General features: G+C 46.3%; 2 protein-coding genes across 5 annotated transcripts; one reads left to right on the forward strand and one right to left on the reverse strand.

The window, feature by feature from the left end:
* Nucleotides 1-2225: 2225 nt before the first annotated feature.
* Nucleotides 2226-4618, forward strand: b9d1 (B9 protein domain 1). The gene is made up of 7 exons (XM_076086536.1): nt 2226-2402; nt 2483-2551; nt 2886-2997; nt 3095-3191; nt 3338-3400; nt 3807-3874; nt 4242-4618. Exons 1-7 carry the CDS (start codon nt 2340-2342, stop codon nt 4397-4399), a joined length of 630 nt encoding a protein of 209 aa, XP_075942651.1. The 5' UTR covers nt 2226-2339; the 3' UTR covers nt 4400-4618.
* An 88-nt stretch (nt 4619-4706) lies between these two features.
* On the reverse strand, nt 4707-24020 carry epn2 (epsin 2). Of its 4 annotated transcripts, XM_076086533.1 has the most exons (11): nt 23838-24020; nt 20951-21005; nt 17237-17974; nt 16421-16575; nt 12873-12985; nt 11473-11577; nt 10972-11098; nt 10401-10553; nt 9912-10004; nt 8609-8821; nt 4707-8279 (listed from the first exon to the last, which is right to left on the reverse strand). In XM_076086533.1, the coding sequence occupies exons 3-11, from the start codon at nt 17665-17667 to the stop codon at nt 7978-7980; spliced, it is 1692 nt and encodes a 563-aa protein (XP_075942648.1). In that variant the 5' UTR covers nt 17668-17974; nt 20951-21005; nt 23838-24020; the 3' UTR covers nt 4707-7977. The 4 variants fall into 4 exon arrangements, with proteins under 4 accessions (XP_075942648.1, XP_075942647.1, XP_075942649.1 ...); XM_076086532.1 differs by lacking the exon at nt 20951-21005; XM_076086534.1 differs by lacking the exon at nt 20951-21005 and having other exon boundaries at nt 9975-10004; nt 23838-24019.
* Nucleotides 24021-25943: the final 1923 nt, after the last annotated feature.

Genomic DNA, 25943 nt, shown 5'->3' on the forward strand with positions numbered 1-25943 from the left:
CTCATGTTCAGTGATTAACAAAGAATCCCATTAAGGGTTTTCTGCCTCCCATAAGCATCCAGACAGGAAGACAAGATGTAACATTTGACAGGATGACGCCTGATTTGTGGGCTTCTGTTTGGAAACAAGTTTTCATGATTTGTGTGAGTTTTCAGGTAAAAAAAAGTCCAGACAAAATGAGATCCCAGATGACCGCTTTTGGACCGGCCGCTCTCGAGCGGCTTTAAATGGGCCGTGAGTCGTGAGGCTGTCTGACTCTAAATCAGGCGTTTGGCAGAGAGAAGCAGGGCCACGGAGACGGAAGAGGAAACTAAAAAGGGGGTCAGAAAATAGAGAGGGGAGAAGAAAAAAAAGAGGGACAGGAAGGACGTGGGAGGAGGAGATGAGACGAGTGAATAAGACGGAGATAGGAGAGGAACAAAGAGGGAGGGACGTTACAATGTTAAATTGAGGAGAAGGAGACGGGGAGTCGGTTGTGAGGAGGAGGATGAGAAGAAGAGAAAATAGCCAGGACGTTGGGGAGAAAGAGGCGGGAGATGCTGGCGAGAGGAGAAAAAAAAGAAAAAGGGAGGCGAGTGAAGATGAAAACGGGACGGGGGGGATTCGGGGAGAGAGGTGGAGAAACAAAAAGACACTAAATTGGCAGGTGGAGAGGAAGGGAAGGGGAGGGGCCGGTGAAGTGCTGGGAGGGAGAGAGGGAGATGGTGGGATGGAGATGAAAAGTGACGGGGTGGTAGTGGAGAGGTGGGGGGGGGGAGGAAAGAGATGAGAGAGAGAGGGGGAGCTGAGGGAGTCAAAAGGGGGTGAAAGGAGGAGATGGAGGAGGGAGTAAAGGATCAGTGAGAGGAGGAGAAGTGTCATAATCACACTTATTATGGAATATTTACATGAATATCTCTGAGACACTGAGACTTTAGGATGGCTGGATGTTGGTGGCCTGTTTATTAATAATACTAATAAGTAATTTCTTCCCTGACTTTATTGTGGAAGGAGAGGACGAGTCAAGATGGGAGAGACGGGGCTAAAAAAATAATAACGTCACAAGCTTTGAGGAAGCAAATGAGCAGCGTAGTTAAAAAAGATGGAGGTTGGAAAGAGAGCTGCTGTTTGGGCAGAAGTAAAAGGTCAGAGACTCGGGGGGGTGTGGGGGGGGGGGGCTGTGTGACAGCGGGACAGAGAGGTGGGGGTAGCAGGCGGGGGGGGGGGGGGGGGGGATTACTGTGTGTGTGTGTGTGTGTGTGTGTGTATGTGTGTGAGACAGAGCTGGTAGAAACAGTTGATTTCTAAAACATAATTATCGGAACAAAGGCAGTAAATGGATATGTAGCTACTAATCACCCTTAAGTGTATTTAGAGCTTCCTTTATACGAGACCTCCCTCCTCTCAGCAGGGCGGTGGTGGGCCTTGTGGGACATCACACGTGGTCTACTGTAATTATTGTTTTCTACAGAGCAGGTCACAAAGATGTCTCAAAGATACTGTGGGTACAAATGTGGTGGGGGAATATAAAAACACCAACTCTTACTGGTTCTCCTCAATGGTTCACAGCATTGACAGAGTTATACTGCAAAGTTGTTAAAGTACATCTAGTTTATTTAACTTTATTTTAATTATTGAGTCTGGTTATTTTGGGGACTTGAGGATATGTGGAGCTTTGAGTGTCATACTAGTGAAGATGCAAATATTAGTTGCAAATAAAAATGTTATGTCATCTTTATAAATTCAAAACTTTGTATGATAACATGATTGAGTTGCATGTACAATGTGACATAAGCAGCAAAGAGACTGTCAACAGTAAAGAAAGTGTCTTATTTTCAGTGTTAGCTAACTGTTACCTCTCCTATCATTGCATGACAGAACACCTCAACATAAGGTCTACTTACGGTGTTGTTTCTGAAGCTTTCAACCACATTTCGTGGCCTTCTTCAGAGGGCGGAGTTGCTCCATTGTCATGCAATTTGATTAATAAAGAGCTCGTCATGACGTTTCTATCTGAAGTCACGTTGGTTTTAATTTAAGTAGCCATCTGTAACAATGATGTTCACCGTGTAGACGTTAGCTTCCGGTCCAGGTGGAGGCATCATTTGCTTCAGGTACGACTGAACCGAACAGCGTGGGTTGTGGTTACTTGCTACACTGTTGCCATCTTGTGGATTACTTCGCTAACCGCTTCGGCGCTTTCCGTTCGATGTGAGCCTCGCAGGGAGCCGTAGGGAGCTGCAGCCGTCGCCCTAGCAACAGATAGGGTTTGGGTTGTTTGCTGTCAGGATTCTTCTAAACTGGGTTCAATTTGCTCCATAAAGACAACTTAAATCTCCAGGGTGCCGACGGAAGCCGCGATGGCTACGAGCAACCCGTCCGTGTTTCTTCTAACGGTTAACGGACAGATTGAGGGAGCAAACGTGAGTGTTAGCCTAGCAGCTAATTTAGCCATATAGCAGCTAATTTAGCAACCATATAAATGCATTGTTTTTTGTTTCAGTTTCCAGAGTACGACAACTTGTACTGCAAATATTGTTTTGTCTACGGACACGACTGGGCTCCCACCTCGGTGAGTAGAGGCTTCTTTATATGACGAATGGTTATGTTCAGAGTCACTGTAGTATTCTCAAGTTTAAAGTCTACTTTAACGTCTCTACATACCGCTAACTAGCCACCGCTCGTTAGTTTATTAAACTCAAGCAATGCATTGCATGTGTGCATGTAGAAGCTCCTCTGCAGAGCAACAAAGTACTTATTATCTCAGAATTATAGATTGAAAAACACTTTTAATTTTGTCCAGACAACACAGAACCTTTTCCCACATGCATACAATCTTTTTAAATAACAGTTACCTCCATGTCTGGTTATCATCCTCTTACTCCTGTGACTCTGTTTCTCTGCAGGGGTTGGAGGAAGGCATCACTCAAATCACATGTAAAGGCAGTCAGTCTTCACACAAGTTAATATGGAACTTCCCACTGGAGACAACGTTTAAGAGCACGAACCCCTCTGGATGTGAGACACGCACACACACACGCACGTACATACCACACAGAAATCATATTATGTATAAATTACACTCTGAATATATGACTTCACTTTTATTCCCCAGGGCCTCAGCTGGTGGTGAGTGTGTACGGTCCAGATGTGTTTGAGAACGACGTGGTCAGAGGCTATGGAGCAACACACATCCCCTTCACACCTGGACAGTCAGTATTACCTTCACCACTTATCTTTATCTTCTTTTTTTTAACGGACGCAGACCCAAGACACACATTTTAGTCTGACTAGTGTTGCATTAACGTGACTCTTGTTTACTGTCCGTTTGAGAGGAATCTGTCATTTTATTTCTCAGACACACACGGACCATCCCCATGTTTGTCCCTGAGCCCACATGGAGACTTCAGAAATTCACGAGGTACGATGTCGTGTGTTTGTGTTCATTTTCTAGTTTCTATCACAGCAGCTGTGGTGCTGCAGCTGATGAGCTGTGCCTGCTGGGGGGAAGCAGCCAGTATCTGAGCATTAGCAAATATTTACTGAGTCTTACTCGGGATTCAGTCTTAGTTCTGCACATTGGTGATACACGCACACACAAAAAGGTATTCACGGCTCCTTTCAACTCCCACCAACACAGCAGGCTATTAGAGAGGCAAAGGTGCACATCTGGACCTTTGGATTTGCAATTTAGATATCAACATTGGGAGCAGATGTTGTATTTGATCTGTGAAAGTGTTACAAGTTGATGTGGGATGCACTCTTCCTAGTTGTACTCACACAAACATTAACACTATAGGACTAACACGTCTCTCTCTCTTGTGTAGCTGGCTGTTGGGGCGGCGGCCTGAGTACACAGACCCTAAAGTAGTGGCCCAGGGAGAAGGCAGAGAAGGTTTGTTGTGCATTTCTCCGTCTGTATTTATTATTTTTACATTAACAGTGACTTACAAGTTCAAACAGGAGATCTCGGCTCCTCGGAGAAACACATGTTCGAACAAGCTCCTTTAAGCAGACATTTCTAAAATGAGTCACTCATAAGAAGATGGGTTACTTTTAAGCTAATTTGGACCAGTATTATAGAAATACCTGTAGTGGTGGTCTGAAAGCAGAGACCTCTAATAAATAGCTATGGATGAGTAGATGATAATGTATATATCTGCTACAAAGATAGTACTAACGGTACATTATCAGGTTCAAATAGTTTCTATCTTTTCATGTAGTTAAACGTTAACTTGTCCTACTTTCTTGGTGTGTTGCAGTGACGCGGGTTCGTTCCCAGGGCTTCGTCACCGTCTCTTTCCACATCATCACTAAAGACATGAAGAAGCTGGGCTACGACACCGGACCATCGAGTTCTGCCAACGCACCGTCCGCCACATCTGGCTGGTCGACAGAGGAACAACCGCACATCGTGTAATAACACGACTAAGAGACAAATAAGTGGTGCATTTTGGATGTTTAGCCTCCACGACACTCATGTTACACGTTAACCGACTCTGACCAATCAGAACACACAGCGAGTCCTTTAACAAGTTTGTTTTTAGCCAAAATAAATGTATTTGAATGAGATTTCATGTAATGTCTTTTCAGATTTTTCAGTTTCTCTATTTTGTACTTTTTAAAATAAATACACTACCTCTGACTTGTTCGTGTTTGAAGGCATTGAGCCTTGTACATTGTCTGGACATGTGCTTCAAAGGAATACACGCACGCAGACACTGGAGTGACGGAGCTGAAGTGATACACATTTTATTTTTGCAGCTACAGTCCTCGTCCCGCTGCTTCGGTTGTTTAGATGCCGTTAAAATACCACGGTGACTTTTCCTACAAAAACCCATTACACAGAATAATAAGGTATACAGAGGAACAGTATGTTACAATAGTACAAATGATAAATTATATTATACAGTTATAATGCCAACAGGTTGAGCACGTATCCGATAAAAAAAAAAAAAAGCAGCCTGCTCCCAGTACTATGAGAAGGGTAAATAGACAGACATGGAAAAGGTTAAAGGAGGCTGTTTATGCATATAAAGACAGTCAGTTAGTCCTCTTGATAAAAGCATAGTGAATACATAGTAACACACAGAGGAGCTCGCTACACACAGCCCACATGTTCACTGCACCATAGCCACCACTGTGAAGCTGCTGCCGGGGATCGAGAGACAAAGTGTTCCACTGCAGTGACGTCTGACCGTTCTCAGGAGTGCTGAACTTCTTTAAAAAGACAGGAAAGTTCTCATTTTTGTTGTTTCATTGCATCCGTAACGACCGTTTTCACAACCGCTGCAGTAACGTTTGAAAGGTCAGGCCGCAGTGAAATCAAGGCCGGTGAGAGTGACACGTCTCAGCTAGAATATCATAGGAGCATGTCAATAAACAAGACTTTATCAGCAAAACACATCAAGTCTTCTCATGTTTTTTTTTTTTTTACTTTTTCAACTCCCAATTTTTGCATATATTTAGTCGAGATTAAAAACGTTTGCTGGTCTGCAAGGAAGTGTCACATCCATTCATTCAGGACCCCCAAGCATAGAAGTCCCCACCACCACCTTCAGCATCCTCGTCCTCTTTTAAAAGCATACACACCGGTGGAGCTGCCCCTCCTTTTGCCTGAGAGAAATGAAGGTCTGTGTTCGGTGGAAACACCAAAAGGGTCCTGCGGTGTCGCTATCATACCACAGCAGACCAGGAGGGGGCGCCAACTCACACCAAAAGAAACAAAAACACCTTCCACAGTAATAACACTGGCAGTGATATCAACAGAACCGGAGAGAAGGAGTACAAGTGACCTAAAGAGGAGAAGTGTCGCAATTCATCACATATATTTCATCAACCCCCTTCTTTCTTTTTTTTTTTTTTTTCTTTTTTTTTTTTAACCAATAGAAGACACGGAGACGCTCGGCTCGCAGTCGGTAAATGTGCCGATATTCAGCCAACAGTAACACTTTCTTACACAAACTCCTGAACAAACTGTAAAATAGCTCTGAAATATAAAATGTTATAACAATGGATCCATAAACAGAAAAATAAACGTCAGTGAAGTGTGACCCTACTGTTCAAACCCTCAGAAATCACAGTCGCTAGGACTTTGGTAACAGTTGTGCTTCTAAGAGAAGAGTTACATAGCCTACCCATAGGGTGAACAAAACAAACTACAATGACAGAAAACAGACAAGAGAGAGAATGAAGATGATACACGGCTCCGCTAGTACACAGCTCCAAAAACTCTGAAAGGCTCGGCTATGGATTTACATCCAACGAGAAAATAACAAGAAAAATTAACTACTGTTTGCTGCGGGACTCCCTGTGCTATCAATAGACCCATCCTGGAACAACCCTGTGTGTGTGTGTGTGTGTGTGTGTGTGTGTGTCCACCAGGTGATGTTCTTGTGGGTAGATTAGCAGTAAATCCACTCGGGAGGTAAACTCTCTTCAGGATGCCGAGTGGCTGACATGCTCTTTAAAACCCAGAAAACCCTCCTTGATATGTGGTTGCACACACACACACACACACACACAACACATGCGAGCGCACAGACACACACACTCTTAAGGCTGCAGATGTCTACGTTACCCCCCCAGTTTTGACTTAAATCTTCAGAAACTACATTTTTTCTAAGTTTCCACTTCACTGAGTGAGAAATGGAAGAAAACAAACCGTGCTCATTAAAAGTACACTTGGAAGCTAAACGTATCTCTCATGCAAACCGTGCGCACACACACACACACACACACACGCCCCACCCTCTTCCCTTTGATCCTAGAAACAAACTAAAAATAGAAAAAAAAAAAACTGTCCCATGATGCCTCACTGCATCCATATGTTCAGATAGCAAAATACTGATGCTATCACAGCTCATGTCTTTTTCTTTAAAACACACACTGGGGGAGATTTAGTGACAGTTACATTAACATGTGGCTGTTAGTATCCGAGCAGTAACAGTACACCTGCTTGTGAGCGCGCACACACACACACACAAAATTGCGGTTACGCATCTTTTCAAACCCCCCTAGGACAAGTGTTCATTGTTAGTCCCGTGACCCCTGGAGGTCAAAGTTCACGTGGAGGGTTGGGGGGGGCAGGAAGTGACCAGACGAGAGTTGTGACTGAGTGGTACCTAAAGACGAGGCAGTGTGTGGTGTGAGCCTCCCTCCCTTAGCTAAGGTGTAACGGTGAGCCCAACAGTCGCAGACAGAAGACGAAAAAAAAAGACAAAAAGTTGTGCAAAATCCCTGCTTAGTAACACACACACACACACACACAGAGAGTACAAACACATCTGACCATCAGTCATCCGTACTCCAGTGTGTATAAGTAAAACCCACTGGAATATACAGTGTAAAAGTACTGACACACACACACACACACACACACACACACACACACACACACACACACACACACACACACACACACACACACACACACACACACACACACACACACACACACACACACACACACACACACACACACACACACACACACACACACACACACACACACACACACACAGGGCTTATAAAAGATTAGCTCTAGTGAAGAGATAAGATCCTGGCGTTAGTATGGTCAGTACTGTCTCGTCACTCCACCACAGAAGAAGAAAAAGAGCAGTCCTAAGGGAGGAGGAGGTGAGTGAACACGAGAGGACAAGGGGGGGACTGGCTCCTGTCCCACCTCTGTGGAAAAACCTGTAAACACCACGGCTACTCTGAGTCTGAAGACATCAGTATGGAACACACGGGACTAGGCAGCTTGTAGCACTGACACAAAGAGACGGGGGAGGGAGGAGTAGAGGAGTGTGTTACGGTGGGGGGGGTCAGGCTGGGACTACGACCTGGCTGGGAGTTGGTTATGAAGGGATAAATGGGATAAGACACCTCCTTGTTCATTTCGAAGCTTCTTCAGGAGCCAAAGTGAAACAGAGACAGACAGAGAGGGGGGGAGGAGGGGTTACTCTGGGGCAAGTCGTCCCCCCGTCACCCCCCCCCTCACAAAAGGAAAGGGTTGGTGGTTCCGCCGGGCTGCGCCCCGGCCTGGGGTGGCATGCTCATCAGGGGCTGTGGGATGGACATGGAGGACGGGATCGTATTCATCCCAACGCCTCCGATCCCCATTCCGGGCATCACGCGGGCCATGCCCGCGACGGGCTGAGCCGGCACCGAGGAGACGGGCTCCACCAAGCCGAAGCCGGAGGGCATGGGGCTGACCCGCATCTGGTTGAGGGTGGGGGGTGCTGGCTGGGTCACTTGGAAGGGGTTGGCGTGGGCTGCTGGAGCCGGAGCAGAGACGCCTGAACAAAAAAGGAAGACGGCTGGAGTCACTGAGCTCACAGAGTACTTTGTTAGCGCTCAGTAACAAACAGTTTAAACACGGTGCTACTGCTGCTATACTGACATTTTATGACTTCAGCTATGACTCATCCCTCCGCCCTCAGAGTTCACCGGTGTAGACGGGGCCGGGTAAATGATTCAGCATTGAACTACGTGGATGGACGTGTTCACGCCTGCACGTCCACGTCTCTCGGCTTAGCGACTACACTTCCTGGCTCAGCACACCCTACCGTCTAACCCGTGTGTTGTGCCGTTTGTACGTTAACATGAAATAACTTATTCCTCCCACCTGTTGAAGCTAAGAACGGGTTGACGACGGGCGGCGGCTGGGCTGGTTTGGTCACCAGAGAGTCCAGATTGACCAGAGCCGCATTGGGACCCAGGAAGGACTCTGGAGTCTTTCTGGTCGGGTTCGTGATGCCGGACATGGACATGGAGCTGGGCAGCGGGTCGAAGAGGTCCAGGCTGCCGCTGCTGGTGAGACTGGCCATGCCCCCGTCGCCTGGGAAAACAAACAGCAGTTGTGTTGATGAAAAACTGTTACTGAACATCTCTTTGGGGAACAAAAACATAACACAACGCTGAGGCATCAGGAAGAGAATGTTTCTTATCTTCTGACTCAAGGCTGCTGTGAGAAAGGGTTGTTTATATTTGTGATAATGAAACTAAGGACACTCACATTTTGCATTCTAAGAGGTCAAATAGACTATTCCTGTTCTTGCTTTGAGTAAACTCGCTCACTCGTCACCGGCTTGTACGTGAGCGACCACACTAAACTGGGTTGATGCAGACGTTCACTCGCACACGAGCACGCCAGCAGCAACATACACAAGAGGAAATGTCAAAGAGGAAAACTGTCTTCTCAGAACAGAATAGCAGAGCAGAGCCTGAGAAAGGCTCATGATCAGATCAGACAGGCCTGGTGTGTATTAGAGCCCCGTACATCCTGCAGATTTAGGCTGATTCAAACAGCAACTGGAGTCCGTGTCCTCTTCACACCGTGTGGTGGGGATTGTGTTTGTGTTCCCTCTCACCTTGTCCTTGACGGTATCAGAGGTGTTTGTGCTGAGCTGGAGCAAAAGTTAAGACGCCAATGTCCCCCTCCCACACCCACAGACAGCATGACCACATGGTTACAACAAAACACACTCAAGACCAGAACCAAACCGTTCACTGGAACCCTCTCACACACCATCCTGAATGGAGTTGTGAATGATGTATTTTAGAGTATCTGTTGTTGGTTCAGATGACAGCAGATCTAAAAAGGATTCCATGAACTGGATGGCACCGGTCTAATAATGCATTTAGCCACAAAAACAGAAAAGCTGCTCACATTTCACCACAGTGATAGAGGACCAGACCAGACCGGAGCAAACAGCGATTCTTTCCACCATTTGATACGATTACGGCAACATTTGATCGCATTTTTGCTCAGGCCTGGTGATGCTTACATAAAAGGACAAGACATGTGTGTGTGTGTGTGTGTGTGTCTGTGCCCCCGCAGAGACAACGTATCTGCAGACAGGCGGCATCATTTCAGACACCGACAACACAGACTCTGTCATTAGAGAGACGAAGACAAGGGTGAGTACCAGTGGGGACAGAGGAGGAAGAGCGCAGGCTGTCAAACTCTGAGAAGTCCTCTTTAGACGTACCGTTGGATGCATTGAACAGGTCAAAGCTACCTGGAAGGGGACAACGCACGCACGCACACACACACACACACACACACAACAGATGGAAACACAACACACAAGTATGAATGAGTATGGATAATTGGGTAAACTTATGGAGAAAAATAACCACAATAAGCAAGTGAACGCATGCAGATGTGCGTGAGCATTTGTGGCTGTGTTTGTCCCTTTTGACACTGCAAGTGTTCGAGACACGAGTCAGCTGTTTATTAGACTGAGAACTCAAAGAGTGCAAACGTCCATGAATACTTAACAAACCTCCAAATATCTTTCAGACTCAAAAACCTAATTCGCAGACAGACTCAGTGGCCGAACAGAGTTCCAGCTGTCTGGTGGATGTTGTGAATGTCCTGGTGACGGATGCCGGTGGACAGAAGTGACGCTCACCTGGGTTGGAAGTCTTAGGGCGGGTGGCTGCGGAGCCCCAGGGGTCGGCGGCAGGAGTGGAGTTGGATGCCCAGGGATCACTGCTCTTCATGGGCGGGACAGAAGGAGTGGCCCCCCACGGGTCCACTGGGGCTGCTGGCTTAGGTGCAGACCCTGGGGACAGGTTCACAGTGGGGGGGTCAGACGAAGCATGCAAGACGTAAGGGTGGTAGAGGAAGAAGAGGAGGAGGGACTAGAATAAGATAAGTGGTTCAAAAACTACTGCTCATCTATCCTTCATTTTCCTTTCAACATTTACGTATCCACACCCTCCTTTCTCTGTCTCCCACACTCCTTTCCTTCACTCCCTCCTTACTCTAACATCCTCCCCCCCCCCCCTCCCTTGCAGTAATGCTGCTGAGCCAGTGGAGCAGCATTCCTACTGAACAAAGAGTCACAGTCCTGTGAGCTGCAGGTGGAGAGCAGAATAACTGAGACTCTTCACACGAATACTTCTCAACGACCAAAGTCAGTGTTTAGATATCATGTCATGTGATCATCCCCAGTGCAGAGTGCATGTGTGTGTATATACCGTAAGACTGCCAGGGGTCCTTTGGTGCGGTGGCGGCGGCGGCCCCGGCCCCGGCCCCCGCGCCCCAGGGGTCAGCAGTGGCACCAGGCTCTGGGACGTTCATCAGATCCATCAGAGAGGACTGAGGCTAGAAGAGAGACGGAGAGAGTGACCAAGAGACGGGAGACATAAAGAAGGCAGACAGAAGAGGAAGAAGACGAACGGGACGAGTTAGGATAGAGAGGGAGAAGATGAGGAGGAAAAACGTCTGTTGCTCCGCCATTATCCTATTCAAGCACATGGTGATGGTCGTTACAACATGAGCCGTACTTCTTCACTTTAGCTCCGAGCGCCCTCAAACTCCAGCCAGCCGGCTATTCGGCCAGAATCATGATGAGTAAACTAGCGAGTGTGCTGCCAGCTTCGTTACTGCTCGTGAAGCAGAAAAATAGAGGATGTGGAGAGACCGTGATAACGGAACTACTGAGTCGCTCTGTCCCTCATGTTCCTGTGTGTTGTTACCTCTCTCTTCTTCTTGGCCAGTTTTGCTGATTCTGGACCTCCTTTCTTACTCTCCTCCAAGGCCATCTGTAGTCGCAGGTCGTCCCCTCTGCGTATGCGGTCCTCCTAAACACCCACAGAGCAGTTGGCATAAAGCAACACTCACAAAAGATCATGACAGGCACGGCTTCACGCTGACCGTGTTAGCGCGTGTTTCTGCATCCGTGTTATGCGTGTTGGTGTTTATGCGTGTTGGTGTTTCTGCGTCCGTGCGTCGGCGTTTCTGCGTGTTCGAGTCGGCGTTTCTGCGTGTTCGAGTCGGCGTTTCTGCGTGTTCGAGTCGGCGTTTCTGCGTGTTCGAGTCGGCGTTTCTGCGTGTTCGAGTCGGCGTTTCTGCGTGTTCGAGTCGGCGTTTCTGCGTGTTCGAGTCGGCGTTTCTGCGTGTTCGAGTCGGCGTTTCTGCGTGTTCGAGTCAGTGTTTCTGCGTCCGTGCGTTGGTGTTTCTGCGTGTTCGTGTTGGTGTTTCTGCGTGTTGGTGTTTCTGCGTGTTGGTGTTTCTGCGTGTTGGTGTTTCTGCATGTTGGTGTTTCTGCATGTTGGTGTTTCTGCGTGTTGGTGTTTCTGCGTGTTGGTGTTTCTGCGTCCGTGCGTTGGTGTTTCTGCGTGTTGGTGTTTCTGCGTGGCGGTGTTTCTGCGTGGCGGTGTTTCTGCGTGGCGGTGTTTCTGCGTGGCGGTGTTTCTGCGTGGCGGTGTTTCTGCGTGGCGGTGTTTCTGCGTGGCGGTGTTTCTGCGTGTTGGTGTTTATGCGTGTTGGTGTTTATGCGTGTTCGTATTTATGCGTGTTGGTGTTTCTGCGTGTTCGAGTCGGTGTTTCTGCGTCCGTGCGTTGGTGTTTCTGCGTGTTGGTGTTGGTGTTTCTGCGTGTTGGTGTTTCTGCGTGTTGGTGTTTCTGCATGTTGGTGTTTCTGCATGTTGGTGTTTCTGCATGTTGGTGTTTCTGCGTGTTGGTGTTTCTGCGTCCGTGCGTTGGTGTTTCTGCGTGTTGGTGTTTCTGCGTGGCGGTGTTTCTGCGTGGCGGTGTTTCTGCGTGGCGGTGTTTCTGCGTGGCGGTGTTTCTGCGTGGCGGTGTTTCTGCGTGGCGGTGTTTCTGCGTGGCGGTGTTTCTGCGTGTTGGTGTTTATGCGTGTTGGTGTTTATGCGTGTTGGTGTTTATGCGTGTTCGTATTTATGCGTGTTGGTGTTTCTGCGTGTTCGAGTCGGTGTTTCTGCGTCCGTGCGTTGGTGTTTCTGCGTGTTGGTGTTGGTGTTTCTGCGTGTTGGTGTTTCTGCGTGGCGGTGTTTCTGCGTCCGTGCGTTGGTGTTTCTGCGTGCCGGTGTTTCTGCGTGCCGGTGTTTCTGCGTCCGTGTGTTGGTGTTCGTACCTGGTCTGCGGCCTCTCGGCTCATGGCCAGAGCCAGCTGCAGCTGCAGCTCCTCCTCTCCGCTGGTCTGGGGTCTGGCCTGCTCCAGTTCTGAGCCCGCGTTGGGAGACGTGGCTGACGAGACACATTCAGAAACACATGTTAACATCGCCGCCACATGAGACTCCATCGCACACTGTGTGAAATACAGCTGTGCTGAAAAACTCGGGATGGAAATGTGTTAATACTCCAAAACCAAGCTCTGGTGGGAACATTTAAATCTTCCAAAGACATACAGAGTAAACATTTGGACTGTATAGAAAATAGAGTGTGTGTGTGTGTTTGTTGGGTGTGTGTGTGATTAGAGGCCTTCTGTGAGCCTATAAGGGACGACAGGTCCATTCAGCTTATTGGATTAGACCAGGCCATGTGGCAGGGCAAGAAAACACACGTGGCGCACACAATCTGGTCAGGAGAAAGACGCTCAGAAGCCAACAGTTGAGGTTCATTAAGAGTTTGGAAAGTCTAAGTGTGACCATGCGTCTTTGAGTTTGGAAAGACCTTAATGTTGTTCTGGTTCTCTTATTTAAATAATAAACACTGTTTCTCTCTAGCTGGCCCCACATATACGTTTCTTTGCGTCTCTGACCAGTCATGACGTGCCCTGCTGCCGACGGAGACGCTCCCAAACACTCACTCAGATACTCATCACACCACGCTGACCTCGTGTGTAACGTTACATCCAACGGGTAGAGAAAGACACATGAGCGGCCCTTCAGCAGAGACAAACAACAACAGTGACACAGATGTGACTCGAGGAAACACTCATGGTTAGTTTCACTATTTGACACAATTAACTTTGACGAACATCCTCCTGCCCTCTCAGGAAGTACACGTCACATCAGCAGTTCTCTACAAACAATACAGAGTCACTTCAGATCAGATGTTTCCATGATGAGGCAATGGTACAAATTCTTTGTAAAAGGGAACATTTCCTTTCAGTTAAAAGGCGCGGCCTTCCTCGAAATGTCTGCCAACTAAATACGTCATCATTTGGGGATATGCATGTTTAATAACAACATACTGAGTCTATTATGTGGTGATTAAGCAGAAGCATTACAGCATCATTTCTGCATTTCTCAATACTTAATCCACTGCTTCTGTCTTGCAGCTCCGGCCTCAGATCTGAGTCGGTCTCCTCTCCTCTCCTCCCTCCTTGACTCCTTGCTCACTTCTTATCTGCTTTCCTGCCATACTCGTGTCTCCAAAACTCTGTGTCCAGACTGTGTGTCTCCGGGGGAAAGTGACCGGAGGAACAAGGGGTGAAGGTGTGTTTGGTTAGCTGGTGGGACGGCTACATGTCTGCCCTAAATGGAGAGTGAACCCAGTGGTACTGAAGCCTACACAGAGACAACGTAACTCAAATCATATCGTAGTCAGTGACATCAAACCGATCTCAGCCTCAGTCCTTAGCAAGGCACCAAATGTGTACTACTGCACCGTTTAGCAGCAGAAGGTCCATTCATTCACTCATTTCTTACATAAAGTAGGGATGGACGATGTGGCCATCTTGTTATTACGACATGTATATCTTCAGTTGATCGATGTCAATTATCAGGATGTATTAAATAATAATCATGCGTTACAGTTTTAAGAGTATTCTCCTTAGGACAGAATAGCCCTACCACATAGTGATGTCTTTCTTACACAGGTGCCAACACCTTCCATTAATATGTTTGATCAAAGCATTACATTCTTCTATCAAAAGGAATATTTTCATTGAGCTCTTTTTGAATCTCTTCAGAAACAACTGCAAAGCTAAAGAGCGCTCCAACAACAGTTTTTCAACCACTAAGTCAAAACCAACACGACAACATGCGGCACAAAACCTTTTAGAAGCGAATCAGAAAGACAAATAAACAGAACTCAAAGCCAACTACAACACAGCAGTTTGTCGCCCAGCACTGTGGGAATGGACCATATATGGATAATCACTATGTCTGGGCATTCCTCACAGACACGGCTCTGCCTGCTCATAGAAGAACGCATTTAAAAAGTTCACTCTTCTACGGTTTGCTGCGACCGTGTGAGTTGGCAGTTTTGACCAGTTGGTTGTGTTTTCATCTTAAATCACTCTGCTGCTACGTTTAAACTTCAGCTTACAGAACTTAACAAAGCTAAGACTGATGAGCACTCGTGTCAGCTGTGCTGGAGTTATGTGGTGATTATGAGGCTTTATCCCACGGTGTCAGCCAGACACAAGAAGGAAGTGAAACCTGAGGAAGGCAGGTTCTTAAATGTGCTTTCTCATATTATTCAAACACTTTCAAGACATTTTGTGTTAAACTGAAAATGTACATTTTCCCCGACATAGACACAGAGGTGTGTGTGTGTGTGTGTGATGAAAAGGTTGATATAAGTTTTAAATAACTAAATGTAATCACATGGCTGTGAATCAGGACACGTTAAGGCCTCGATCCAGCACATATCAGATGCTTTGAGGACTGATGGGGGATATTCTAGGTGAACACCGTTCATTCACACCCCGTCCGGACAACAATACTGGAAAAAGAGTTCGACTGGAATCCCAAAAATCCCCCGCTGGAAACACCAACAGCGGCGAGCCCCCCCGCCTCGCTCCCATTGGCCCGTCTCTCCTTCAGTTTTCTCAAGTGATGACTCAGCAGCTGGAGCTCCCGCCTCTGAGCCACAAACAACACACATGCAGGAATGTGATGAACACACACTCCATGCAACACGTAGGATCCACGCAGGCTGAACCCCCCCCCCACACACCCTGCTGTGCACAAAGGACTGGGAGGTCAGAGGATGAAAAAGATAAGAGGCCGAGGTTCACTCTTTCATTTAAACTTCTCCATTCTTCCCCTCTGTCCCTCGACACGTTACCCCACTTCCTGACCCGGATTTCTGTTTCTTTTCAGCTCCTCCCTCCCTTCATGTGAACTTTTATTCTGTTTGAATGGGCTGGAAGAAACGAGCACCGGTAGACACTCAAGAGCAGAAACAGGAGTGAAGACGTATCACTTGGTGAAGATATGTTCTACAAATGCACATTACTGCTGCTGATTAGACTGATAAGCATTCATGAACAAAGAACAGACATGTCTTCTCCGTTCCCTCGTATATCAGTGGAAGGTCAGTCTGGTTTCCATGTCATGGATCTCTTCTTCATCTGTCCATGTCGCTCCCTCACCGTGTCTCTGGACGAGTGAGCGTATCATTGAAAAGAGGAGCAGATTCCTCCGTCATGTGGATGATAGAAGTTGGAGGAGGGGAGGGGGGGGGGGGGGGTGAACTCTGCTTCCTCTTGTGTCTGTGTGTCTGTGTGTGTGTGTGTGTGTGTGTGTGTGTGCTGAGGAATGTAGCCCTACTGCGGGACTGCAAGCCAGAGACAGAACAGGGGGAGGGGCAGGTTTTTCAGGATGTAGGCCAAGGTTACACCAACTGGGACACAATACAGTATAATGGGATATTCTGTAGGACATATGGAGCTTAAACATATGCAATGAGCTGTGTGCGTGTGTGTGTGTGTACTAAGATAATACTCACAGCCGTGGTAGGAGGCGGGTGAGCCCTCCGACCTGCCGTACTCTTCGCTGTAGGAGGTGGAGAGGTTGGGCTGAGACGAGCCTCGGCCAAAACCCATCTGACTGCTCCCTGTGGACACCTGGGCCATTCGCTCTTTGGTCTTCAACGCCTGAGACCTGGTAGGACAGAAAAGTATAACGGCATATGATCAGTCATCTTGACTCAAGTCAAGGTTCTTATCATCGTTAGAGTGGCGTCCAAAAGCACAACATAAAGCATGAGGTTGAAAAAAAGGGCAACTGGTCTACGGAGACCTAGAACGAAAAATAATGAGATGAAGTCTATTTCCAAAAACCACCCTGAGAACGGAGCTTTTAAATGGTTTCCGGTTCTAAAAAGAGCAGAAGCATTCATTAGAACTCTACATGCTGCCAAACAAATGAGGAACCCCCCCCCCCCCCGCTTTGGGTATAATGTGGAAATGATGCAATGCTCTGATTTAAAATCAGAAAAAGACAGATGGATGAACAAAAAAAAATTATAAAAAATAAAAGTAGGAGATCATTGCGTGCGTCATCTTATTCACTTTCTAAAGTCAGTTATTCAGCAACATCTTCATGTGCAGTAGAGGGAGTGGTGCCCGGGTCTGGTGTGGTTCGGTCAAAATTGACATCAATTAATTAACATTCAGGCCACTCGCTCCCTGCGTGTGTGTACGGGCCATCTGTCTCTCTTTAAAGTCACGATGTTGGACGGCGGCGTCGTTAACCGGCCCAACCCTAACAAGCATAAACACAAGGTGACCCCTCAGACGATGCTGTGCATCTGTTCTCTTACCGCTCTCCTTTGAGGCGCTCCTCGTCTTTGAGGAGGACCACCAGCTGCTTGCTCTTCTCCCGGACGTTGATGCCCTGGTCTTTGCCGTCCCGGTCGATGTACTGGAAGTCCTTCAGGGTCTGGATGGCGAAGATGTTCTCCTTGCACTGCAGCGCCACGCGCTCTGAGCCCGTCTTGATCAGGTAGTCGAGCAGCGTGAGGGCCTTGTAGACGTGGCGCCAGTTCTTGCCGTGGTCGTTGAGCCGCTTCCAGATCATGCTCATGATCTCGCTGAAGGCGACCACGTTGTAGGTGAGGTCGGCGATCTCGGACATGAGCGAGGACGACGGGCCCCACGGGTCGTTGGAGGTGGCCTCCCGGACTTTCTTCTCGGCGTCGGAGTAGTTGTTCACCATGTTCTTCATCTGCCGGCGGATGGTGGAGCTCGGCATAGTGGCGGTGAGGATGGAGCAGAGCTAGGACGTTTTGGGTGGAGAGGCTGATACACACACAGAGGGTGTGAATGTGTGTGTGCTTCAGGGGAAGCTTGTGCGCCCGTGTCCCTGTTCCACGGCGGTGGCGGAGTGTGTGTGTAAATCTTCTAGTGTACAGGTGTGTGTGTGTGTGTTGTGTACGTGTGTGTGCTTGTTTATGAGGCTTCTCCAGGCCAGTGCAGTGTTCCTGAGTCCTCCAGAACGGCGTCTGTTAAAACCATCTCCACACACACAGTGCTGGCTGCACACATGACCGCGCCATCACCTGGGACAGACAGACAGACAACAGGTTAGTGGCAGGAGAGGAGAAGAAGGGGACATTTTGGGGGAAAGGGAACAGAAGAAGAACAGCAGCCAAACTGAAAGAGCAAACACCACAACACTTCCTTGTTGGAGTGCCCACATGTGAATATGCCAACAGCTTAGTATTCCTTTTAGCACTGCGATAACATCACAAACCCAACTCAACTAATTCCTTTCCCCGAGTAGTCGCTGTTGAAGAAAAGAAATTACTTTTCATTCGTGAGACATTGCAGAAAAAAATCAAATTACATTTTAGACGCTGTTTTGACCTACCACGAAAACATCTGGCAACGTCACGGGTCGAATCAGATTTGCTTTGTTAGATTTACTTTGTAATCCTGATTTCCACACCTAAACAAGAAGATTCATTTGTATTTATAGGAGCAGCTGCAGTGCCTTCCTTTTAGAAACTAGACAAAACACCATGTTTCATACTTTCATGCTGAGATAAGTCGTTTCCATTGAGCCGGCCTCCTCATTATGCAGGGCCACGGTGTTGTGACCAAGAACTGTGTTTCCACTTCTGTATTCTCGCTTGAGTTTACAGTAACCTGACTCATTTGCTAATTAAGTGTGTGTGGCTGTAACGTCGTGTATGTTGGGTGGGCTTGAAATAGAAGAAAGAAAACGCTCACAGCAAACGCAAGAATAGTGGGAACCAATTAGAAGATACATGCCAGGAAAAAACGGCTAAATGATAATCAATAATGCACAATCTATTTTAAGAAGGTACGACCAGTGTCTCACAGGATGATAGTGTCCTGGTCACAGTGTTTCACTGCATCACAAAGGCCTACCTACAGGGACATGATGCTTTTTAATAACGAGCGTCAAAGGATGTTTTGTTGTTGTCGGCTTTGTGGATAAATGCCCCAAATTTAAGGCTGCTCCGATCGATCGGCCACCGACAGTTATCCGAGGATATTTATTGTAAATAGTTTGATCCGTGGTCTCTATTAGGGTTGTCCAAAACATCGATAAGAGCCGAATCGATGTTTGTGTAAAAAGGGAAAGTAGACACGGCTGTTGTGGAACACGTCAGGCCAGCATGCATCAAAACAAGAGAGCGTGGAATATGTCGTAGATGTTGCCTTCCAATAAATAAACGGTTGCCAATTCATGATACTTTCTAATCTCATTATTTCAACACTTAACATACAATGTTGTTAAGATGAGTAGATAAAATACATAATGCTGTGATAAATAGAAGGCTTCAAATGAGATCGGTGATTGGACAATACCGCTTCAGGAGATCGGCTTCAAAAAGCGTGATGGAGGTGCCGTAGCACAAACTATCTGTTCCATTAGACGTTACTCAAATATCAAAACAAAGTGTGTCTGCAGGAGCACCTACTTATTACATGTATTTCCCAAAATGGCAACTTCTGCGGAGATATGTTCCGTACCAAAGTAGCACACAAACAGCAGCTAATTTTAGCAGAATTTCAGATTGATTTGAGCATCATTCTCCAACACGTTACATGTTAATGAGGCTTTGTCTCCGCTCTTTACCATCAGTGCAGTGTTCGTACGGTAGGCCAGTATTCCTGTGAGGGAAGCCAGAACAATGAGTAACAACGTGTTTCCACCCTCTGGTGGGTGGCAGAGGAGACGAACCATTTCCAGTCTGAAGATGACTACAGGAGGGACTGATGACTCCTCTGTCCTGTTTCTAACAGCCCAGCTGTTCATCACTTCCTGACACACACACACACACGTATGGAAAGTGTGTGGAGACACACAGCTGTGCGCTTACACATCTATAACTATATGCAAAAAGTCACTTTAGTGTGTGAACTTAAGTTATGGAACCGTTAATGCGCCTTCTGTTTACTAAATAGTGTCTTTATTATGTTTATGTGCTCGAGCTGCTTGGAAGGAGAAGTTGATTCCAACGAAGTAGGATCTTGTAAAACGGTTTCAGATGCAAACAGACCACCGAAGGATGTCCTCGGCTTGATCATTCAGACAGATTATTACATTGATTTATCCACACAACATTTCCTGAGGGTGCACACACTCTTACCCCCCCCCCCCCCTACTATCAGTCACCACATTGGCATCAACTGCAAACTTACTAAATTGTATTTGAAAAGTTGTTCTGGTAATAAATAGCAGCTTAGATGTTCCTCTGGGGAGACCCAGGATGACTTATTCAGTAATCTGATCCGTGCACCGAGCGTGCACCGACATGCCTCACAACCTAATGCCTCCACCAACAGAGGGGGAGTGTTACAACTGATCAGCAGTCTGTGCAGGACTCTGTGTTCAATGCAACCGTTCAAATGTTTCACTTTGAAAAGAAGCAAGATTGTACTTTTACCGATGCGTTGGTAGGAGTTTGTCTCCTGCCTAGCAATGCCATGGAAAGACAGCTTGGGGGGGGGGGGGGGGGGGGCAACTTGGCACATCCCCTAAATTTACTAAACGCAAATGCAATGCGAGTCCTTTGGAGCATGAACCCCCCCCCCCCCCCCCCCCAAAGGTTCCCTCCTCACCCTGCATCCTCATGAATGCAGCTCAGACCTAATGACACATCTGCTGCTATAATCACCTATTCACCAATGGCAGACAGGAGGAAGAGAGGAGAGTCTGTCTTGTCCATCCCATCCCAGCCCCCCCCCCCCCCCCCCCCCACACACACACACACACACCTCCTTCACACCCCGGAACAACCCCCACCACAAGACACCACTGGCCCGCCTTCCTTCAGTCCGTCTGTGCTTCTATCACTCTGAGCTCCAAGGCCCAGAAGAGACGACACACAAGACTTGTGTGTGTGTGTAGAAATATATATTCATGTGTCAACGCAGGTTCATTATGTCTGAGTGTCATTCTTGTCAAATTGCCATAATGCCTCGTTATTGGTAGAATAGAGGGATAACCATTAAAATCCGTCAGTTTAGAGTCTACTTCTTGCAGCTTCAGATGAACTTACACGCCTATTAAGCTATCCACGGCCACCCTTTGGGTCTGTCTGTCTGTCTGTCTGTCTGTCTGTGGAAGAAAATTTGAGCAGAAATGAACACTGGTTAAATAACGGCATCGACTCATTCCAGTCCTCTTCCCCTCATTTATAATAATACTCTTTACAGCTCAATCAGTGGTCCTGCTCATGAATTATACTTGTAGATATTTTGGCAATAAATGCAATCCTGGATTCACACTGGCTTTTATTCAACATTATGGATTTACACTACATCCTCCACCAGCATCAGCAGAAACCTGACGGTACCCACACAGAAAGGTTGGGCTCAGTCAGAAGTCAGCCAGAGTTATTCGGAATGTGTAAGAGAAGAGAAACTACCTCGGAAACATACGTCATTACCAAACATCAACCACGTAATCTGCTCAGTGGATTAAGACAACACAGCTAAGTGCACCAGAACATGCAAAGTCAGAACATTCGAACTAAGCCCAACGGTGGAACCAACCAAAGAACATTACATTATTATCAGATCTGTGCCTCTCTGGGAATGGATTTTAGCCACAACAAAAAGCAATACAATCTCATGTTGTGATGTTTACAATTCAAAAAACAACTTTAAAAGTAGCAGCAGGAAAAAAAAATATATATGGCTGATTACGGCAAAGAAAAGTGATCTAACAATCTAATTTGCTATGCAATCCTTCTAGCAGCAGTAGTCACTCTTTATTAGAAAGTGAATAAAAGAGTATGAAACACATTATTATTTTAAGCATATAATGAATGCGTGGAACAGACCATCTAATGTTGTGGTGTTGCTGCTTATCAACAGGTGAAATCCCTTGTCAATCAATTCCTTTCGGCAGAGGTATTTACAACAAAACCCGATCTGCAGGATTGTTATTGGGGCGGATCGCAGCGTTTTTCCCCGCTTGTACTATAAAACGCTGGAACCTCACAGCGAGGTGAACGAATGACCTACGCATGAACTGCAGAGCACACAAACAGTAAGCACAAAAACACTAATCATATCAGGGTCTGTGGAAAAGCATGAAAGTGGCTGAGCGGAGGACTCTCAGCAGCTGCTGTTGTGCCGGTTTCAAAGTGCTGCCAGTATAGAAAAAATGTAAGAGACTGAGAAAGCGACGCCATGACATACAGGAGTTTGTCAAACACCCCAAACGCGAGGACACAAGTCATCTGGGTGTGTCTTGGCTAAACATAAGTAAACTGTGATTAGCATTAAGGGTTGAGCAGCAGCACACTGAGAACAGGTCTACCTTGCCAGGCCCACACAACAAGAGTAAAGCTGATCTGTCTGGAGATAGAATGCTTGCACAACAAGGTGCCTGACAATATCTTTGTGTGTGTGTGTGTCTGTGTGTGTGAGAAAGAGAGAGGGAGAAGGAAGCGTGTGCAACAGCGTGACATCAAGTTATCCAGCCAGTTCCTTCACCATCCACTTCTTTTGAGCTCCATTTGAGTGTAACCACCAGCAAACTATGCCAGTGATTAATCCTCAACCACTCAGCTACTCTGGGATTAAGTTCCTTTAAGCCAAACTAACAATCATATCAACTCCGAGAAAATAAAAGAACAACACGTCTTCCAAAAAGTCTTTAAGTGACTGTGAGAGGACGGTTATGATGAGGAAAAGACACCTTCTGGATGGGCACATCACCACTGTCTTTTGTCTCCTCCCTGACCGCCTAGGAGACAAAGACAAGTCAAGGAAAGGGAGGAGGACGGTGAGGATGCATCTGTCACCCTCTGTGACTGACAGACCATCCTGACAATAGACAAAGGCCACGTTTATATGAGCTCAGTGCGGCTCTGAATGCAAAGCTAACATCTTAACACCACTATACTACTCCGAGGTTATACCCAATAAAATAGATACACCCTACCGCTGATCAGTGTCTGTCAGTAGAGGGTTTGAGCCTGCCTACGAGTAAACAGACAGCGCCCACACTGGGGAGAATATCCCTAAAAATCTCAATAAGTAAAAGGACGTCAAGTTTGAGCCGCGATGACTCGCAATAGTATGATCTCATTGAGCGGTCTCCACCTTCAAATCATGTTATATTGACAAAAGGAAATAATTCAGTTGCTCCTCAAAATCAAAAGAACAAATCACGGCGTTTCATTGAATTGATGCGATTGATAGCACATGAGCTAAAGTAGCTTTAGCTAACATTGGTGAGGTAAACTGACGTTTTGAATTGCGAAATAATGTACTGGGTGTAGTAGAGATCTAAGTTTGCGCACGTCACTTTAATACATCTTGGTTGAATAGCCTACTTGCTACTAATGGTTGCCGCTAACGTTAGCAAGTTGAGTGCAAACTTGCGGCAAATAAGTTGTCATTAGCTAGCTAACATAAGCTAGCGAGCAACGTTAACTTGCTTACGTTGATTTAGTTATAGTTGAGTTCGGGCGGTTGGAGAAGTGTACAACCCAACTTATAAAGTGTGTTTTTATTGCATTTTATGTACCACTTGGTTATGTCTCTGATTTTCTCCTAAATACAACCGCTGACTAAAAGTTAATTTCTGATACGAGATGAAAACTTAGCTTTAAAAAAAAGTTGGATCAAGGCTAGCAAAGCTTATGTTGGGATAGCCAGTGGCAGATAAATACAACAGGAAAATTCAACTGTTGAATACGAAGCTTGCCATTTATTAGAGCCACAGCTTAGATCCGCAACTATTCCGGTCGGCTCCCAAAACGTATTTTCAGTGCTAAAACGGCCAACTAGCATGCTTAGCTAGTTAGCTAGTTAGCGGTCCTTTAAGCTAGCAGCCGAGACGGGTGCTCGGTGGAGACATCACTGGATTAACAGGACATCCATGGAAAAACAAAACAACTCGTCTGTCTTTGAAAGCCGACGTTAACTTACCATATCTTTCGGGCTAACGTTACGTCGGGTTCAACTGTTAATCCAGCGGTACAAACACATACACGAGTTTTCCAAGGGGGTGACAAATCAAGACAAGAGTACTTATTTTTTGGCGTTCAGGGAGCTTGTTGCGCCTCCGCCTATAGCTAAGTGTTGCTAATGCTAAGCCAGGAGCCAGGCCACACGTATCTCCTCCTCCAGAACATGGCGGGCAGAGCGGGGCGGGGGGCGTGAAGGGTGTGACCAAGGCGGGCAGAAAGACCAAAACTATGCCTTGTCATGTCACTCATTAAGTCATGAATGTACATTTACAGCAACAGATCAAGAGTCAGCATCATGATAATTCACATATTTGATCCCAAGTTGTAACAGTGCATGCAACAGGGTGGGCCCTAGTTCTGGGAGAGTGGGTTTATAAAATATATCACAGTGCTGGTTGACAATGTCTTTTTTAGGATTGCAAATTACAAAGACAATCCTGTTTTATGACAGAGTCCCCGTCTCTTTTGATTTAGCTGTTTGGTGTCCGTCTGAACTGACCTCTCAAGGGCCACCACTTGTGTAATTTACTTCTTTTAATGCAAGTTGTATCAGCCACAGGGAATAAAATGCGTCGGCTCAGTACACAAGCATGTGCATGTCATGATTTGTCAATGCCAAACATAGTCTGGTGTGTGTGTGTGTGTGTGTGTGTGTGTGTGTTACAGGTGTGTCCCTACAAGCCTTAAACATTGCAGGACAGCATTCCATCACTCACACTTTTCCACTGTGTCTGTGCAACCGCCTCATCATTTAAAGACAGGGTGGGGCATACATGCAACATTTGTTGATTCAAATTCGGCTCTATGAATAGAAAAGGCTCCCCGGAAAGTGTACAGTGAGCTATGAATAGACGTCTACATGTGTAGATCGGGAGTGTGATGCTTAGAAATAGAGTTAGGGATCAAAACGTCACAGTTTCACAGCACAGGTGACAACAGAAAAATTGCCACCACCTTAACGACAGTATATTATGTCGATTTGATGTCTGCAAACTTTATTTTGGCTCACTGTGAATATTCTGAGCTCCTGGCTGGCAGGGACATTTTATTTTGGTATTTCTCTTCTTTCATCCACTCTGTACATCTCACATGGAGCTTCACTCTTTATAGGCTTTGTTCAGAGCACAGGATGAGCCGAAGAGAGCCTAAGCCAATTGTGTTTGTCGGTCTCTGCGCGAGAGAGAGAGAGAAAGAAAGAGAAAGAAAGATGGACTTGGACATCATGGTGCAACCAGGCTGTTTTAAACAATCAGCCACACTAGTTTTATAGCTAGAAATAGATTAGAGCTGACATTTGCAAGCCAAGATGCAACCAAAACACTGATAATTAACTATCCAGACCTTTCCCAAAATATTATTTCTATACTGTTTTTTGAATACTGATATAACCCAAAACCTTTTAACTAATGGATCTTCTTTTTCTTTTTTTCGGTATGAATTCAGTTGAATGTTTTTCCAGGAATCTGACTCATCATCGTCGACTTAAAAGCCTCCACGTTAAAAGCACAACTCCTGAAACACACGGAAAGTAAATATTTAGCTCTGATACGATCCTGTTCAGAAGAGGATTATGAACCAAAGCTGGTTTCTCTAACAACACCAGAGGTGACATTGTGTCTTTGTGTTATTTAATATATTTTTCTGCAGCTGAAAAAATACAAAAAACAACTGGAATTTGTTAAAACAAGTGTGATAAAAAGCTTTCCTGTGATCACAGATAACCCTGAATGTGACGTTTAAGCGTGGGTCAGATCTTTTATTTTAGCAAACATGTAAAACTAACTCAGCATCCAAAAGTTTCTCCTTAACACACAAAATAATTTACCATTTCCTGACATCACCTTGTTTCATAGAGCTTTCTTATCACGTCTGCCTGGACTGTTAACACATGTTCCCTTAGAGAGGCTTTATGGTTCAAGCTAGTGCAAACCTGGACTGTGCTTATTCCACTGAAGGCAACATATTTGAAATTGCCAGTGAGTGCAGTGACGGTCAGCTATGTCTGACAGTGTGTTGGTGCCTCCTGCAGACCGGATTACATCACTCCTCTGCAGGTTTAATGTCA

This window comes from Anarhichas minor, unplaced genomic scaffold (genome assembly GCF_050575085.1).
Source record: "Anarhichas minor isolate MPS153535 unplaced genomic scaffold, ASM5057508v1 ptg000007l, whole genome shotgun sequence".
NCBI lineage: Eukaryota > Metazoa > Chordata > Actinopteri > Perciformes > Anarhichadidae > Anarhichas > Anarhichas minor.

What these genes read in the sequence shown, in the direction of transcription:
- epn2 (XM_076086532.1), bottom strand. Translation starts at nt 17,667, where the DNA reads ATGCCGAGCTCCACCATCCGCCGGCAGATGAAGAACATGGTGAACAAC. An exon ending in GCCGAGAGGCCGCAGACCAG is followed by an intron (nt 11,578 to 12,872) that starts GTACGAACACCA and finishes GTGGGTGTTTAG; the next exon opens with GAGGACCGCATACGCAGAGG. An exon ending in TTCCTCCTCTGTCCCCACTG is followed by an intron (nt 8,822 to 9,911) that starts GTACTCACCCTT and finishes TTGTTTTCCCAG; the next exon opens with GCGACGGGGGCATGGCCAGT.
- b9d1 (XM_076086536.1), top strand. Translation starts at nt 2,340, where the DNA reads ATGGCTACGAGCAACCCGTCCGTGTTTCTTCTAACGGTTAACGGACAG. An exon ending in GAGCACGAACCCCTCTGGAT is followed by an intron (nt 2,998 to 3,094) that starts GTGAGACACGCA and finishes TTTATTCCCCAG; the next exon opens with GGCCTCAGCTGGTGGTGAGT. An exon ending in CCAGGGAGAAGGCAGAGAAG is followed by an intron (nt 3,875 to 4,241) that starts GTTTGTTGTGCA and finishes GGTGTGTTGCAG; the next exon opens with TGACGCGGGTTCGTTCCCAG.